General features: G+C 40.4%; 1 protein-coding gene across 4 annotated transcripts in view; it reads right to left on the reverse strand.

Moving 5' to 3' along the window:
* The window catches only part of DIP2A (disco interacting protein 2 homolog A), a 136,987-nt gene that overhangs the window by 23,369 nt on the left and 98,377 nt on the right, over positions 1-15,241 (reverse strand). For all 4 annotated transcript variants that reach the window (XM_068947663.1, XM_068947664.1, XM_068947665.1 and 1 more), the window contains 6 exons: positions 14,258-14,372; positions 13,021-13,160; positions 3,953-4,089; positions 2,414-2,494; positions 1,791-1,918; positions 556-670 (listed from right to left, as the gene is read on the reverse strand). In XM_068947663.1, the coding sequence (XP_068803764.1) occupies positions 556-670; positions 1,791-1,918; positions 2,414-2,494; positions 3,953-4,089; positions 13,021-13,160; positions 14,258-14,372 (716 nt within the window). The remainder of the gene's footprint in view (positions 1-555; positions 671-1,790; positions 1,919-2,413; positions 2,495-3,952; positions 4,090-13,020; positions 13,161-14,257; positions 14,373-15,241) is intronic.

A 15,241-nucleotide genomic window follows, 5' to 3' on the forward strand; every position in this document is an offset into this window, starting at 1 on the left:
TTGTTAATAGTAGTCAGAAGAAAGAAAATACTCCTCCACTACTTAAAATGCAGCTGCCAGAATACTTCCCCCGCTACCAAAGAAACACTAGAATGCAATCAAGGGAAAAGGGTTTCAACGCTTACTTTTAGGAAATCAAAAATAAGGAAGTTGGTGATACAAAAATATTTTTTGGGTAGGTTTCTATAATTGGCACAATATTCCCTGAGAAGTTTCAGATACTTAACTCTCCCAAGCAGTATGAAAGCAGCAGAAATTCATATTATTAAAAAACAAACAAACCAACCAAAAACTCCAAACTATCATCTTTAGGAATTTAAGAATTCTAGTAATATGAAGTCAAAAACATTTTGAAAGAGAATCTTACTTTTTTTTTTTTTTTTTAAATAAACTTTGCTTAACTGTCAGCCCTGAAATACTTTCAGAAGTTAGCTCATTACAGTTGTTTGCAGTTATACTGAGAGTTTATTCTTATGGAAAAAAGATGCTCTAAGATTCTCATTTCGTACTTTAGCCTCATTCACCTGAAAAGAGAGAAAGGACAGATCTGACTACCTGTAGAACCCTGCTCATCCACTGAAAACTATCCTCCTCTGACGCATCGGGGCGCTGCTCTGCCACAAGCACTATTCGATCATCATGCAAAACGGTCACAGAAAACACTGCTATCCTAAAACACAAAGGACAGAAGAATGATAGGATGCAACATATGATGAACATAGCATGGCTTATTATAATGTGGAAATGACTGAACCCTTCAGTGGTACTATGTTTCAACAGATGCAAGCATTATTCATGCCAGATTGTCACAGAGTCATGGACAAATTTAGGACAAATGTAGGTGCATTACTGTTATTTATTTCTTTTAGAGTCAAGTGAATTTGCAGTCACTAATGCAGTATGTGCTTAACACAGGCAGGTCCCACACATGCAGGGACTGTGCAAACCTCTCCTATATAACTCCATCATGCACACTAAACTTGCTGCACCTACCTACCACCTCTCTCCTGAAAGGAGGTAAGAGCGCTGTGCCATATTACTGGAGATCATATCTAGCAATACTTGCACTGACAAGTACTCCCCTTGGTAAATCGAATTAGTTTTCAGTCTACATCTTCCAGGATAAAATATTAATAATGCCTCCATCAAGTATGGGCCAATATTTGTGTGATATGTAAACTGCAGAAGCGATTAAAAAAGAGGAAAGCTTGACTTTTAAAGTCTGTAATAGCTCCTTGTGTCACTGCCACAGCCTCAGAAGAAAAAACCACACCTGAACTGAATGACCCTCAGCTGAAGAGCAGTAAGGGTGGCAATACAACAGTGTCTTTGAAAGTCCTTCTGAAGTCTCAAAACAATCCTAGTTTGTTCTTTAGGACATGCTGCAAAGTTGTTCTCTTAGGCCATTCTGCATAGAAGGACTCACGTGGGCAAAGGGACTTGTGTGTTATACTCTGTAGCAAGCTTCGTTTGACTGTCTTGAGAAAAGTTTTGAAAAATGTTTTAAAAATGCATTTAAAGATCTATGTTTACACTATATGAAAGAAATATGCACAAATCAGGTTGTTAGTTTTTTACTTCTGGGTTAGCATTGACCGCAGAGTTTTTTTTTTTTTTTAAATGGCATACTACAACCTTATGCCACCTTTCCTGTAAAATACACATGTAAAAATTCACATGCAAAGCTTGCACAGTCTGATACTTGTTGATCCCGCGTGCACGTGTGTGTGTGCATGCATGCAACAACAGCAACAAAAAGGAACTAACGGTGACGAAGTTACGATACTCACCTTCCTCGGTAGACAAACTTCATTGGTTCTACTGCCAGTGCGGTGGCTACCACATCATCTGCATTGTGCCGGCGGCCACTAACTGTCATCAGGCCATCCAATTTTCCCACCACAAATACCAAATAGTCCTGAAAAGACAGAATTAGAAATAAAAAAGGGGAAAAAGTCCCCCAAACTCCTGCAATGTATGCCTGACTAAAGCACAGCGATATTCTCAAGATCTCCACGAGGTCACTACCCCCGATAAAGAATTCGTTTGAGTGCAGCTGTGCTCACAAAGGAGACAGCTAGCTGCTGACACAGGCTGTTTGATGCAGGACACGGGCACCGTCTACCTCAACAGACTTGAGACAGGATCTCCACAGCCGGCTACAGTCAGGAGGCAGTCAGAAGTCACAGGCCAACTGCTATTGAAAATTTACGAATACTGCTTGCTTAGGAGAGGAATGCTAGCTTATTGCACTTTAGCTTCACTTCATCTGTGAACTATCCTAGCAGCCTTCCTATTCTGTTTCCCCAAGGCCTCCCCTATCTCCTCTTCACTGCCCATCAATTCACTCAGGTGTTCACTTAGAGTTGGGAGTCAGGACAACATTGGGCTAAGACGGCTCATGCACACTTACAGGACCAACAAAGCCTAGCAATCCTGTTCTTGTAAAGGGCTGATCCGAAACAGGCACACCAGCTGCTGTCACTGGAACGGCCTGAAAGCACACAGAAAATAAAGTATTCAGACACTCACAGTATTAGTAAGAAAAGTTAAAACGCTTTCTGCCTCTGTTTCATTGCAGCTCTACATTCAGTTGAAGAATTACTCAGCTGATGTCAAGCATTTACTTCCACGGCTAGCAGGAACCTCATCAGGGTTTTGAATCATGAAGAACATGCCAATTCTTAACTCTGCACCAGCCTTCTTCCCTACCCTTCTCTCAACTACTTAACCTTCATAACAAGATGCCATACCACTTTTTAAATCTGGTTTTATATTCTGCACTACTATAGCACTTAATCAGAAAGTCTGTTACTACTGCTAATGCTCCCCTTATCAGATAGGTATCTAAGTATAAGCACATCAATTGTGACAAATGCTACAATATCAGGACTTTGAGAAAGTTAAGTTTGCTGCCATTCTGGGGCAGTCTACAACAGAGAACCAGAACAAAATTAGCAAGTTCACTGGCAAGTTCAGGTGAGCTCTGCTCACCTGGCTTCCTTGCTGTTTATTTTCTTGATAATCTCATTACATCATTACCTTCTCACCAGTTCTCTCATGAGCTAATGACAGTGCAGAAAGCTAAGCAGATTAAAGTGCTGAGATTTGGCAAATATACAGAAGGACCTTTTCTGAAAGTGAAGGTCGTGGACAGGATTTATTTCATCTCTCTGGTAGAATTCCAGAAAATACTGTACTTTCATGCGGGGGTGGGGAGGGAAAGGTTCTGTCTACTAGGGAAAATATAACAGTGGGGTACAACCGTGAGGAAAAACCTGGGCAGAAAGAATGCTTTTGCTGTATTTTGACAAACTATAAGGCTATGTCTGTTCTTCTATCATCCTTACTACATCTCTTCTTCAGTCCACCTAGGGACATAATTCCACATTGCACTGAACTGCAAACTGTTCCGTCCTCTATGTGCTATAGCAAATAAGCACTTACAGTGTTTATCATATTTTATTACTCATCAAGTTCATATTGAAAAGTACATACTATTTGCAATACATAACTGCAGCTTTTTAAAATATTACATCATAGCTGAGCAAACACATAGTGATTGTATGCAGAAGTTTGTGAATATCAGAGTGAATTCTAATGCTATGTCCCAAGCCGTGCACAAATAAACTTGAGAAGTCTCCAAGTAGCTACATAACACTGCAGTGTTATTAAAGAACTGAGAGGAATTTCAATAACATATACATGATGCTGGAATACAGAACGTAGAAGCAGCTGATTGACTGCTGATGATACTTTGTATTTTGGTTACAAGAGAAGGAAATTCAAGTTCTGACATGCAGAATGAAGCAAACTGTTTTGTCATGGCTTTTTACTAACCCCCCTTCCCCTCCCCCCCCCCCCCCCCCAAAAAAAAAAAGCCAGCTGAAGGAAGAAATACTAAAACTGCATCAATGAAAACTTTGTATTACACAAATACAGAAATACATACCTCAAACACATTCTTGGTGATTCCAAGGAGGCCAAAATACGCCATTCCAGTTGCACCGGAATTCACACATATTTCTCCAACCTCATCAGCTTTACATAGGTAAGGAGTCCCATCCACCTTCACAACACACACATTCGCTAAAGGATGAAGAGAAGAAGGCAACAGAATTGCAACATAGGAATGTTTCAGCAACTCACACGGACTGGTTTCCTACTGAAAGGCAGATAAGATTTTGATATCACTGATCTATCAGCTATAGCAAAGACGCAGCATGCAACAGAGCTTTATCTATCTTTCTGACAGCCTGTGTAATGTATTCGCTAAGATTAGATAAAGAAGCAAGTTCTCAAATGTAATTTTTTTCTTAGTGTTTCACAGCCTAGACACCTCAGCTGCAACTGACACCAAAACTGTGGCGATTGCTTTTCAAGATAAAGGCAGATGGTTATCAAACATAGGAGAAAATGAAAATAAAGATGAAAAATGAGTAGATACCAATGACAAGCTTACAATCCCTTTTATTTTACCATTGCGCACACTGGTTTCAATGTGTCATCCTTTAAGTTATGTGAAAAATACATTAGTAACAGGGAGAGAATTCAGTTATTTTATTCTTCCACTGCCAGGTCAATGATTTTCTACATGGTCTTATTTTCCTTTAAAGCAGGCCAATCTTCCAAAAGTTATTTGGAGACCATGTTATAAGACAGCTCATCTCACATGAACCAGAAGAATCCCTTTCTGAACACACTCCCATGACTACGTAGTCCCTCTTCCCTATCTTCTGTTTGATGACCTTCCTCAACTTAGGTGGAGGATTCTGTTTCAAAGTCCCGACCACTATTATCTTTATCAATTTTCTTCTGAAATTTCTGATTTTTTTGTGCACTGAAATATTTTTACTCTCGGATATACACACTTGTAAACCAAATATTACACTGACCTTTGCTGCAGCCACTGGTCATATTTTCCTTCTGAAGCCACTGCTTTTTTAGAGGTTTCTCTGGCTAACTAGACCCCCCCGCTTACAGCGGTCTGGATTTTTCTTTTCCCAGCCCCAAAGGGAAGGGAAAAAGGATAAGAAGAGAGAGGGCAGGATGGAGCAAGGTAGTTTAGCTTCACACTTAGATGTTGACATTAACAAAGAAATAAGAATGACCTATCTGGGTAAATAGGAAATAGTCTTTAAAAAAATGGAGACTATGCCTTGAATCACTTCTCTACCCTTCTGCATTGCATCTGCTTCCAACTCAGATTCTCAAGGCACTTTGTGGTCCCGTTTGGTACGTTTACCACTCCTTCCACTGCCTAACTACAAGAGCCGAGAGGTGTAGGCCCTAAATCTATTTAGCTAGTTTATTTATATCACAGTCTTTTGGAATGTTTTGGCCCTGGAGCACGTCACATTGGAAGCCCAGGGAAGGCTAACAATAACCATTATGAAGGAGCATATTACTGTATTCTGATTTGGTCAGCCTTAAGCTATACACAGTAGCCCTTACTTTTGCCACTATTCAACCAGCACCAAGAGAAATCACAAATAGTGGCACATTTCATCCAATACTGGTAATACGCTATATCTATCTATCTGATACTGATAAAATGCCAGCTCTGCTGCAAACAGGAATCAAGAACTCTGCTGGCAGAACAGGCTCTTAGGTGCTCTTAAGTCTCAGAGAAGTCTTCAGTCCGTGTATCTGAACAGGAGAGACAGTAATTCACCCTACCAATAGATCAACCTCTAAATTATCTCGGTCTCATGAAAATTATCTATCAAAAAAACCCAGCGTTTATTGTACTCAGGACCATGCAGTGATAATCTCTGGTGACCAAATAAGGAGAGATCATTACAAAATTCTAGCACAGGGCCAAGTATGAAGTAGAACAACAGTCTAAATTGCTGAAAATGATGTACATGAACTAGAAACCTGGAATTAAATTACAAAACACAAACCATTAGTCCGTGATTTAGCCACGCACAAGCTCATTGGTGATTTAAGAGAAGAAAGGTGAAAAAAGGCAGTTTAAAATTTCATGGCTAATTGAAACAGAATAAATGCTTTATTACTGCAAGAAGCAGTTTTGAGATTAACTCATATTATCTACAACACTTAAACAACGATGCAGAAGGAAGTATTAAATAAGAACTGTAGACAGCACAACAATTTGTAAGCATACACGAATGCTCTAGTCCTCAACTCATTCACAAACATGGAAAACACAACAGACTAGCTTACAGTTCTAAAATGATATTCCATCCACGAAGCCCAGAGACAATCCTATCATCCTGATCAAGTCAAAGAAAAATACTTACCAATAACCAGTGTGTGATATATGTAGTCTACATGTACATTCTAACAGCAAGCATAGTTCTGCCCTGCCAAGTGATACTGCAAGGTTTTCCTCTTGCAGTATCTGTAGAGTGTATACTCTTGCTTCTCTTCTTTTTCTGCTTCATGTGTGATATACAAGAGAGTGCATCTACCACCATTGCAGTCTCTCTGAAGAGCATCGCATCTGAAAAAGAATTAGAGAAGGGAAAGGCAGATGGGACAGGAATGTACATGTGGACAACACGAAGAACAGTGATTACTGGCAAGAAAGCTTTTCTTTCTTCAAATGAGTCCACATGTACATTCTTACAGATAGTGCCTCTCAGCTGTTACCCTGCCACGAATATTTTGGCAGATGATCAGAATCCTATCGTGCAAACAAATGACTGCACCAATGCCCTACCAAAGACTGGACCAGCTTTGGCTGTCTCAAGAACAGCACTCTGAGCGTGAAAAGAACGTCAGACACCTGCACAGCAGATGGCTGGAACAGAAATATCAGGCAGTGCTACTACCAAAGGTGCCCGGTGTGTGTTAGAAAGTGCTCTTCTGCTCCGCTTTCATGGTTTCATAGCAGAGCTGTATGCAACTGATAGTCCATTTGGATTGTTACTGCATGGCATGCCAGCAGAGGAGTGCCATGACCTTCTTGTAATGAAGAAGCTTTCCTACACAGCCTGGGTCAACGAGAATATAACCAAAAGGGCCCTCCTGGTACTGGAGGTGTAAGTCACAATTTGCTCTAGAAGCACAAAGCCTTAGGAAAAATACAAAAAGGCTAGGATAAACCACAACTACCACCACTTGTTCCACAGGAATCTGATCTTTGAAGAAAATAGCATATGGAGATGTCCATTGCAAGGGCTCGAATCTCTCTCCCTCTTCTGGGAAAAGGGGCATTAGGTGTAAATAAAAAGAAAGACTACTTCCCAGACAAGAATGAATAAGAATCTAGACTCAAGGGGAGGTCCTAAGAAGCATCCAGAGCACAAGATTTAAATCAGAAGAAAATACCTCATCACAGCTGTATACACTTCCACAGACCTGCAAGAGAAGTAGTTCTGCAGTGGATGGCTGTTATGCCATCACGTAGTGGACTGAAGCCAAGCGGAACACACAAAACTATGATTTGCTATAATAAATTCTGTAGACTGAGGGGGAATGAAATGCTGCTTCTTCACATTCACAAGAAAGCTAGGGATGAAGACTGAAAGCATCACAAAGTTGTCCCATAACAACAACTTTCACAAACTAGGCCCTGAGATGAAGAAATATGATTTCTTTGCAATGAAGACGCATCATGATAGCTACCAAAATCTGTGAAAACATTTGTAGAGCCACGGACAGAGCAAACAATGACATCCACAAACTGGAGACATTAAGTAGGCATTCTGTGGTTTGAGAAATGTGAACCATTCTCCTCCTTGAGCTTCTGTGGAGGGGTCGAACAAAGTTACCATCCAGAACTTGAAACTGTTGGTGCAGTAGATGAAGTTCATCTCGTAGAAGGCCTAAGATAGGGCACCAACCCAAACCTTTCTGCTTGGGTGTAAGAAAGTTATTGCTGCAGCAATCTTTCCATTAGCCTCCATTAGCATAGGACATCCCTACAAAGGGGATATAGGACTTCTAGACAAGAGGGGGTTAACCCTCATGTCAAAGAAAGGATGTGAGAAGAATCCCTGCAAAAGAATGAGAACGGCAAATCAGGAAGTAGCAGAGAGGCAAAGGGAATTGAGTACCCTCAGCATTCACATCCAGGTCCAAGCATAATGTATAACAAGTTTCCAAGATGACAGATGACATGCCAATGACATCCCAGTTGCTGCTGAGGAAGTTGGAGGCACAAAACAGGTGGAGGAAGAGCAGCTCAGTACTCTCACCAGCACCTTTACCAGTCCCATCACAAAAAAGAACTGATGATTGCGATGAGCCAAACACTCCTCTTAGCGAGGGTGGTTCCCACACAGGAACTCCCTAGGCAGGGTGTGTGAAGTAGCCTGAGGTGGTCAACAGGCAAGGCAAAACATCTTCCCTCCAGAAGCTGCAGAGAAGATCACAGAATGCATACTAGATTCTCTCTAAAGGATTCCCATGCCATCTTTCATGGGAACACTTCTTCATAGATGCTTATACTTCCTTGGTGACCCTTATGACTGGCCTTTGCAGTAGGTGATGAAAGTGAACAGTCAAGGCAACCAAAGAGGATGGGGCATCAAGAGTGGCCTATGGCTTACATAGCAGTGACATAAGACTTTGTGCTAGTGCTGGGGGGCCTGGCTCATTTGCTGAATAAGATCTCACTGTAACCTGGTGGACCCACAATATCTCAGAACAAATATCAAAGTCTGAAGAAAACGAGGGCAAAAGGGGACATTTCACCCATGACCTTTTTAGCCAGATGGCTCCTGAATAAACTACGCCCAGGATCTTCAAGGGTACTGAGAACAGAACCATTTGACTTGGCCGAACAAGCCTCAACATGACTACCAGCTCTGGGCTGGAAGATGACTTCCACAGCATGTTAAAACAAACAAACAAAAAACCAAAAAAAACCCAGGAACGTGAGCTCATGTGTCATAAGATGTTTGAGCGACCAGGGCATCCAAGATATTACAAACCCATTTAATGGGGATCAGAAGATGGACCACGATCACCCAGGGTGGCTTACGATTCAAACTAGGCCTTCATTGAAAGCACTGCAATCAAAAGAAAAAAAAGAAAACAAGCAAAAAGCAGGACTCAACAGGCAGCAGGAAAGGAAATGGTGGTGAATATGTTCTCTCCTGTATGCCAAACATCAAGTGAGAAGGGGCAGAGCACATCGTCCATGAATACTCCAAAGAAAAAAGCTTAAATCTTATCAGACAAAAATATATCCACTGTTAGAATGTACATGCAGACTCATTTGAAAAGTCATTAATTTCCTTAGTTTCTTTGGCACACATCTATAAACAATTGCTAGGCTTTCTACTTTCTTCCTCTTCCGAAAACTTTTTCCTCTTGCCTTTTTTTTTTTTTTTTTTTTTTTTTTTAAAGAGGCATTCACAGTGAATAAAATACTTAGATTGTCCTCTAGAAAGTACTCTATTGTATGTATTCTAACTTTAGGAATTTATAGAGATATTTCTGTTTAGATATACCCTCAGGGATGGAATTTTATTTGTTTTGTCAAATTGAAGCTAATCTGCCCTAGATACTCATGTTTTGATGAATATGAGAGTTTAAAATCAGTTAATTCATTAACTTGTCCAACTCTGGCTTAATCTACAAGTATTTCTGCCACTTACTACTATGTTCTAAAATAGCAATAGCCATCAAGGACAAGTCACATCACTTTGAGACACTAGATCGATACACGCTGGTGACCATTCTCCCCTCAGACATGTCACTCCTTGGTGCTTACTAACACAGAAAGTCATGGTGGTATTGTCAATTGTCTGTAAACATCATCCTAAAACATATGAGACAGAAGGGTCCTGACAGTGCTCCAAAACATTCAACAATGGAGAAGGAGTTTATTTGTCAAAGATCCTTCAAACTACCCAATTGTGCATTTCACAAGGGCAGGGACACATTTAAGATTTGTAGCCTGCATGGGAGAGGAAGATGAAATGACTTACCCACAAACATGCAGATAATTCTTCCAACATCGTAAGGCAGACCTGAATCTGCCCACTGAACAAACACGCTACAGAAGATTAACCACGTCAGCTTACAGCTGTAATGCCCGGATAGGAACAGGAGCATCAGGTGCAATCCAACTCCAAGGCTTACTGTAGTCAAGTACCCTCGGCCCAGAGAACATGCCTACAGCAAGCCAGGAGGAGAATCTTCATGCAACTAAATGATTCAAAGACTTTAACTCATGCTGAATCAAGTACTGCTTTTCTGAATCTTAAACACTGGATGAATGGCAAGTTCAACCCCAGTCACTTCACTAAATGATTCATGACAATCTGAAAGAAATGCAAACTTGTTCCCTCCATGTTCCTGAGACTAATCAATAATCAAAGCAGGGGAAGTTAATTATGAATGCAGCTAAATTTGATGGAGTTCCAAGGGGACATCAACAGCCTGAACAGCTGAATTTGATAGCAGTAGTATCATAAGCCATCCGTATTCTGGCTGAAGTGCAAAAATAACCATTCTGAGGGTTCAGACGCAGGAGCCAATCTTGTCTGGAAAGACCCAGAAGGAGGCCGGCTAAGCTTACGAACCTGAATTTGAACGTTCAGATGAAGAAATTCAGAACCCATTAAGCCAGATTAGGTCACCATGCTTCTTTCTTTTCTGCTCGTGATCCTTGAGCATGCTTTCATATCAGGGCCTATGATGATGAATAGTCATTACCCTTGATGGCTCCGCTCACACTGGCCTACCTTTACAGCATTACTTCCTAGAGTTTAAGCTGAAGCAGAAATTCATGTGTTGTAGATTACCTGGCCTGGCTACCTTGACTTAGATCTGTGATGTCAGAAGCATGTGAGAGCATGCTCAAGGATCATGAGCAGAAAAGAAAGGAACAAAGTGACATAATAGTAACTGCTAGAATCGTGTGAACAAAAGGGTTTTTCTGTGTAGGATTGTTGCTCTGTGACCAACACAGACACCACTTGCCTGAGGACACTTTGCAAACTGAACTCCAACAGGATCTGCAGAACGCATACGATCCTGTGAAACTTACCTAGGAGTAGTCCTCATTCCCAAAAGAGCATTGTGAACATCTTGCCTTGCCTATCTACCTTGAGTTAGAGATGTCAAAAAGTTCTGCAGTTAAAATAAGCAGGTGAGACAACGAATCTCAGTATCAAGGCTTCTTTCCCTCCAGGTACAGGAGATACGGGCACTCAGGGGCTGAGAGGCAGAGATTCTGCTTCTTATTGGTGGCAGGAAGAAGTTCTGAACCTGAATTCAAGTTCAGTAGGAATAAGTACCATCATCTTTAGTGGTGACAAAGTGCTCCTGGGAGCAATCAAAAAAATGATCCAAGGTCAGCAAGACTTTCTACAAGATGGCTTGAGATTATCAGTAGGCTAGAGACATGTTTGCCTCCTCTTACTGATATGAGGGCCTTGATGTCTAGAGAAGAGGTGCTTGCTGAAGCAGTAGAAAATGGCTTTTCCTTTCATCCTTCCTTACCTTGAATTAATGCTCTACGGAGGAGGGGGAATTTGGAACCACATCTCAGCATAGTATGAGGTTTGTAATGAGGCTGCACCAAGAACAGCAAAGCCACAAGTGTCAAGGCCATGACCAGAATGAATCAGGTTCTTTGGACACCACACAGTAGACCCAAAGGAGCAAAGAGAATTCCAAGAAATCTGCATCTCGTCCTCTCCAAGCACACCCAGCCCAAGTTAGGAAAGGGCCTGAAGCTGCTGGTGCTCTCAGACAGATGCTGCCAGGGAATCCTACGCTACCAAGCTTTATGTTGCAACCTTCAGTACTGGAATAGAGTGTACCAAGTGGTCTTCCAGCACACAGACAGAGCCTAGTCTTTGCCCACCATTTTTTGTCTGGTTTGGCACTTTAATTTTATTAAGTTTCTTCAGGGCATTCTAAGTTTCAATACATGATTCCAGCCTCAGGGGAGGACAGCAGGGAAGAATCAAGAGGTTTTTGCTACAATCCACTTAACAGGGCTGAGGAACAATACTTCCTAAGGTAGCTATGGACAAAGAGATCTGAACAGATGTTACCAAGGATCTGAGCCTAATCCAGGGCTGACCAATCTGCTGGGATGTCCACAGTCTGGAACTCCAAATGTGACAGCTTTATGAAGAGGAAATCCCAGAGCCACTGCTTCCTGAACTTTCCAGTTATTGGGAATCAGCTGCATATCCAGCACCAAATAGAACATGTGCTTCACAAAGACTCTACAGCAATTCAAAGCAAGACCCTGACAGGAGTATATATCCTTAGTATCAGGTTCAAAAATGAATGATTTCAATGCTGTCTCAAGTTTCTAGGCCACACAGAAATACTAATAGGTAATAGGCTACATGTCAGGGTAAAGCTAGGTCTTGGAATGTTGGAGAGCTAAGTGATAACAACAAGATAGCAGCAATAAAAACAGAGCCTACAAAATCAGTAAACTGTTGCCAGATATTGAATGATCTCAACTAAAAAGATTGCTCCCATTCACGTTGTGAAGGTTGAGAGGGGCAGAGTCTTTGTCTACCCATGCTTCTATGGTACAGAAACCGTCTTAGATCACCAAGATATTACTAAAGAAAACAGCCTTCACAGCTCCAAGCATTTGCGGCTTGGAGTACAAACACATGGACTATCACTGCTAGAAAGAACTGCCAGGTGAGACAAAATATCTCAGGTACATGGTACTTCTCACTAAGGGTTTTTTTTTTTTTTTTTTTAATTCTCACAAAAATTTTGTTCTCCTTTAATTGCTGTTACCTAACTATATGTCAGTTAACCCTAATGATAATTAAGGAACAATAAGACAACACTGTCAAACCACCAAGAGCAAATGCCCATACCAAAACCTACAGTCAGATTCATAGTTATTATAGGCTAATACTCTACTGCAAGTTTTTAATAAACTGTTTGAAAGAGTACTTAATCTTCTAGTGTTTAGGTGATATGTCAAAACATAAACCATACTATGCTGCAGGTATTTAACATTTGACAGTTTTATTTATTTAATCAGCATAAGTATAAAGTAAAGATAAATTATGTGGCATGCAATTAAAACTACATGAAATGTGTTCCTACCTCCAGGCATAATCTGGCCAACGTCCTGTACAGTTAGCACTGACAACTTCTCTTCTGTATCCACTCTTATCACACTGAAACTCAAACAATTCATAGATAACACTGCTTTTCCTGGAGGAGGCCCACCCAATTCTGGGGGTCTGAAAAACAAACAAAAAATTCAAATCAGATATGAATCAACAGACCAATGGTAATATGGTCATCAAAAACATGGTGCAAGCCTGTTAAGGTTAACAGAATTACGGTTTCTCATCTTATACGAGAGTAGTATTCAAGCAATTTATGCCAAGACCTGACTGGAAACGTATTTTACTAATGAAAAAGAGGTAGAATAAAACATTACATAGCTTACTCCCTTGCCTAGAAGGCTACAAAGAAGATTTAGTTCTATTATGGGTAATGAAGTGTCAAGAATAAGCATTCAAAGGCCAACTTTTCTGACCACCAGAAAAATTAAGTAGTATTTCAAGGACTTGAGATTCTGTATCTCTGAACAGAATTGACTGAGGATCAACAACTGCATTTTGTGATAACTCTCCAGCTTTCAGGCTGGAACAGAACAAAAGATTCCAAGCATTTTTGTAAAACACAGTTCTCTAAGTGCATTTTTTCAGATTGAGAAAGGTCAGTTCTCCCACCAGAGAAAGCACACTCCAAAATCTCCAACCCTTTTCTTTTACGTTTTCTCGAAATTTATTTTCCGAACAGCACATTTTGATTAAAAACACAGTCAAAAAATTCCAGTATACTCCACCTATAATGTCAGCTTAATAATCAGGAAGTATTTCCTTTTTTCAGAGCATCCTTTGCAATCTCCTGAACTCCAATTGTATTTTTCAGGCCAGTTACAGATAGTTTTTTCCTTTAGCCCCCTGGTTAGAAGACAGTGTGCATGAAGGACTGAAGATTCCTCATCTTCTTCCTACCATATAAGTAACCATCCTAATAATGACTTTGGGACATTTTCTAAAGGTCTTCCCACAGAATCAATAAGGCTGGGACTTCACTTTCCTGAACAATTAAAAAAAAATAAAGTGTTAAGCAAAAAAAGGTTTTTTTATTTTTGTTTTTTAATACACGTCCTTCATTGATGGAGATATCTGTAAGCCTCAGATCTCCTCCATCTGGGTCTTTGGGCATCTTTATGTTGTACTCTGTTCTGACTATGATCTTAATAGCAGATACAGTTCAAAAATAAAGAAATGTTTTCAGTTCAATACTCGCAAAATGGAATTACCTGCGAATAGCAACAGTTAGCGCCTCTGAAGAACTAGCACAGGGACAGATTACTTCTGGTCTCAAACCTCTGGATTGAAATACATTGAGGAACGCATCACATGAAGATATAGACCCTATAAAGAACAATCACACAATTGGAAACATTTTGTCAATGGCAGGGAAGTTTGATCTGCAGCATTTCAAAGTCTATGTTTACTCCTTGTTCAGCTGTACAAATATAATTGCAGTCTTGCACAAAAACAACACACTTTCAAAACATCTAAAAACAGCCTATTAGTAGATGCTACTTTTGGAGACAAGATAGTGGTTAACAACTAATTCACAGAATGAAAATCACAACCGACTATCCTCTTTCTCTGGTGGCACTCAGCAACACTTAACATTGTTGAAAATCCTTCAGTGATCTAGTGACTATTCCGTCACTAACGGTAACTGCATCCGAGAAGTCTTTAAATGTTTTCTATAGAGAGCATAGAACCAAAGAATTTAGAAATTAACCTTAAATACTTCTGAAAAGTCATCTTCACTTGCAAACAGAGCTCTGTGTGGCCTTTAGCACTCAGGCCAAAATGTAAAAGGACGCCTCATCACCTAGACTTTGTGTTTCGCAAGTCCACAATCATAGCACATAAAATAACGCAAAACAGCAGACTTCACTGATTATCCTACATCCTATGTATAATTTCATGTCACTTCATATAACATTACATCTTTTTGTTAGTGCTGTACCATGAAAAATGCACTTACACAGCTACACATGGCTAAGTGCAAAGAGCAATGGAAAACAGTGACATTGATAGTAAACAAACAGTCAGTATTTCACTGCAGAATGAACTGCTTTCTAAGCACCAAGTCTAAAACACTGCTTACAACAAATACAATCTTAGCAAGATCAGTTCAAGCTTTAACCTTTGGCAGACACGACTTGCAGACCTCTCATCATGCAGCTGTAATCTCCACAGAATCTGAAACACTCTACATT

This window comes from Struthio camelus, chromosome 6 (genome assembly GCF_040807025.1).
Source record: "Struthio camelus isolate bStrCam1 chromosome 6, bStrCam1.hap1, whole genome shotgun sequence".
Lineage (NCBI taxonomy): Eukaryota > Metazoa > Chordata > Aves > Struthioniformes > Struthionidae > Struthio > Struthio camelus.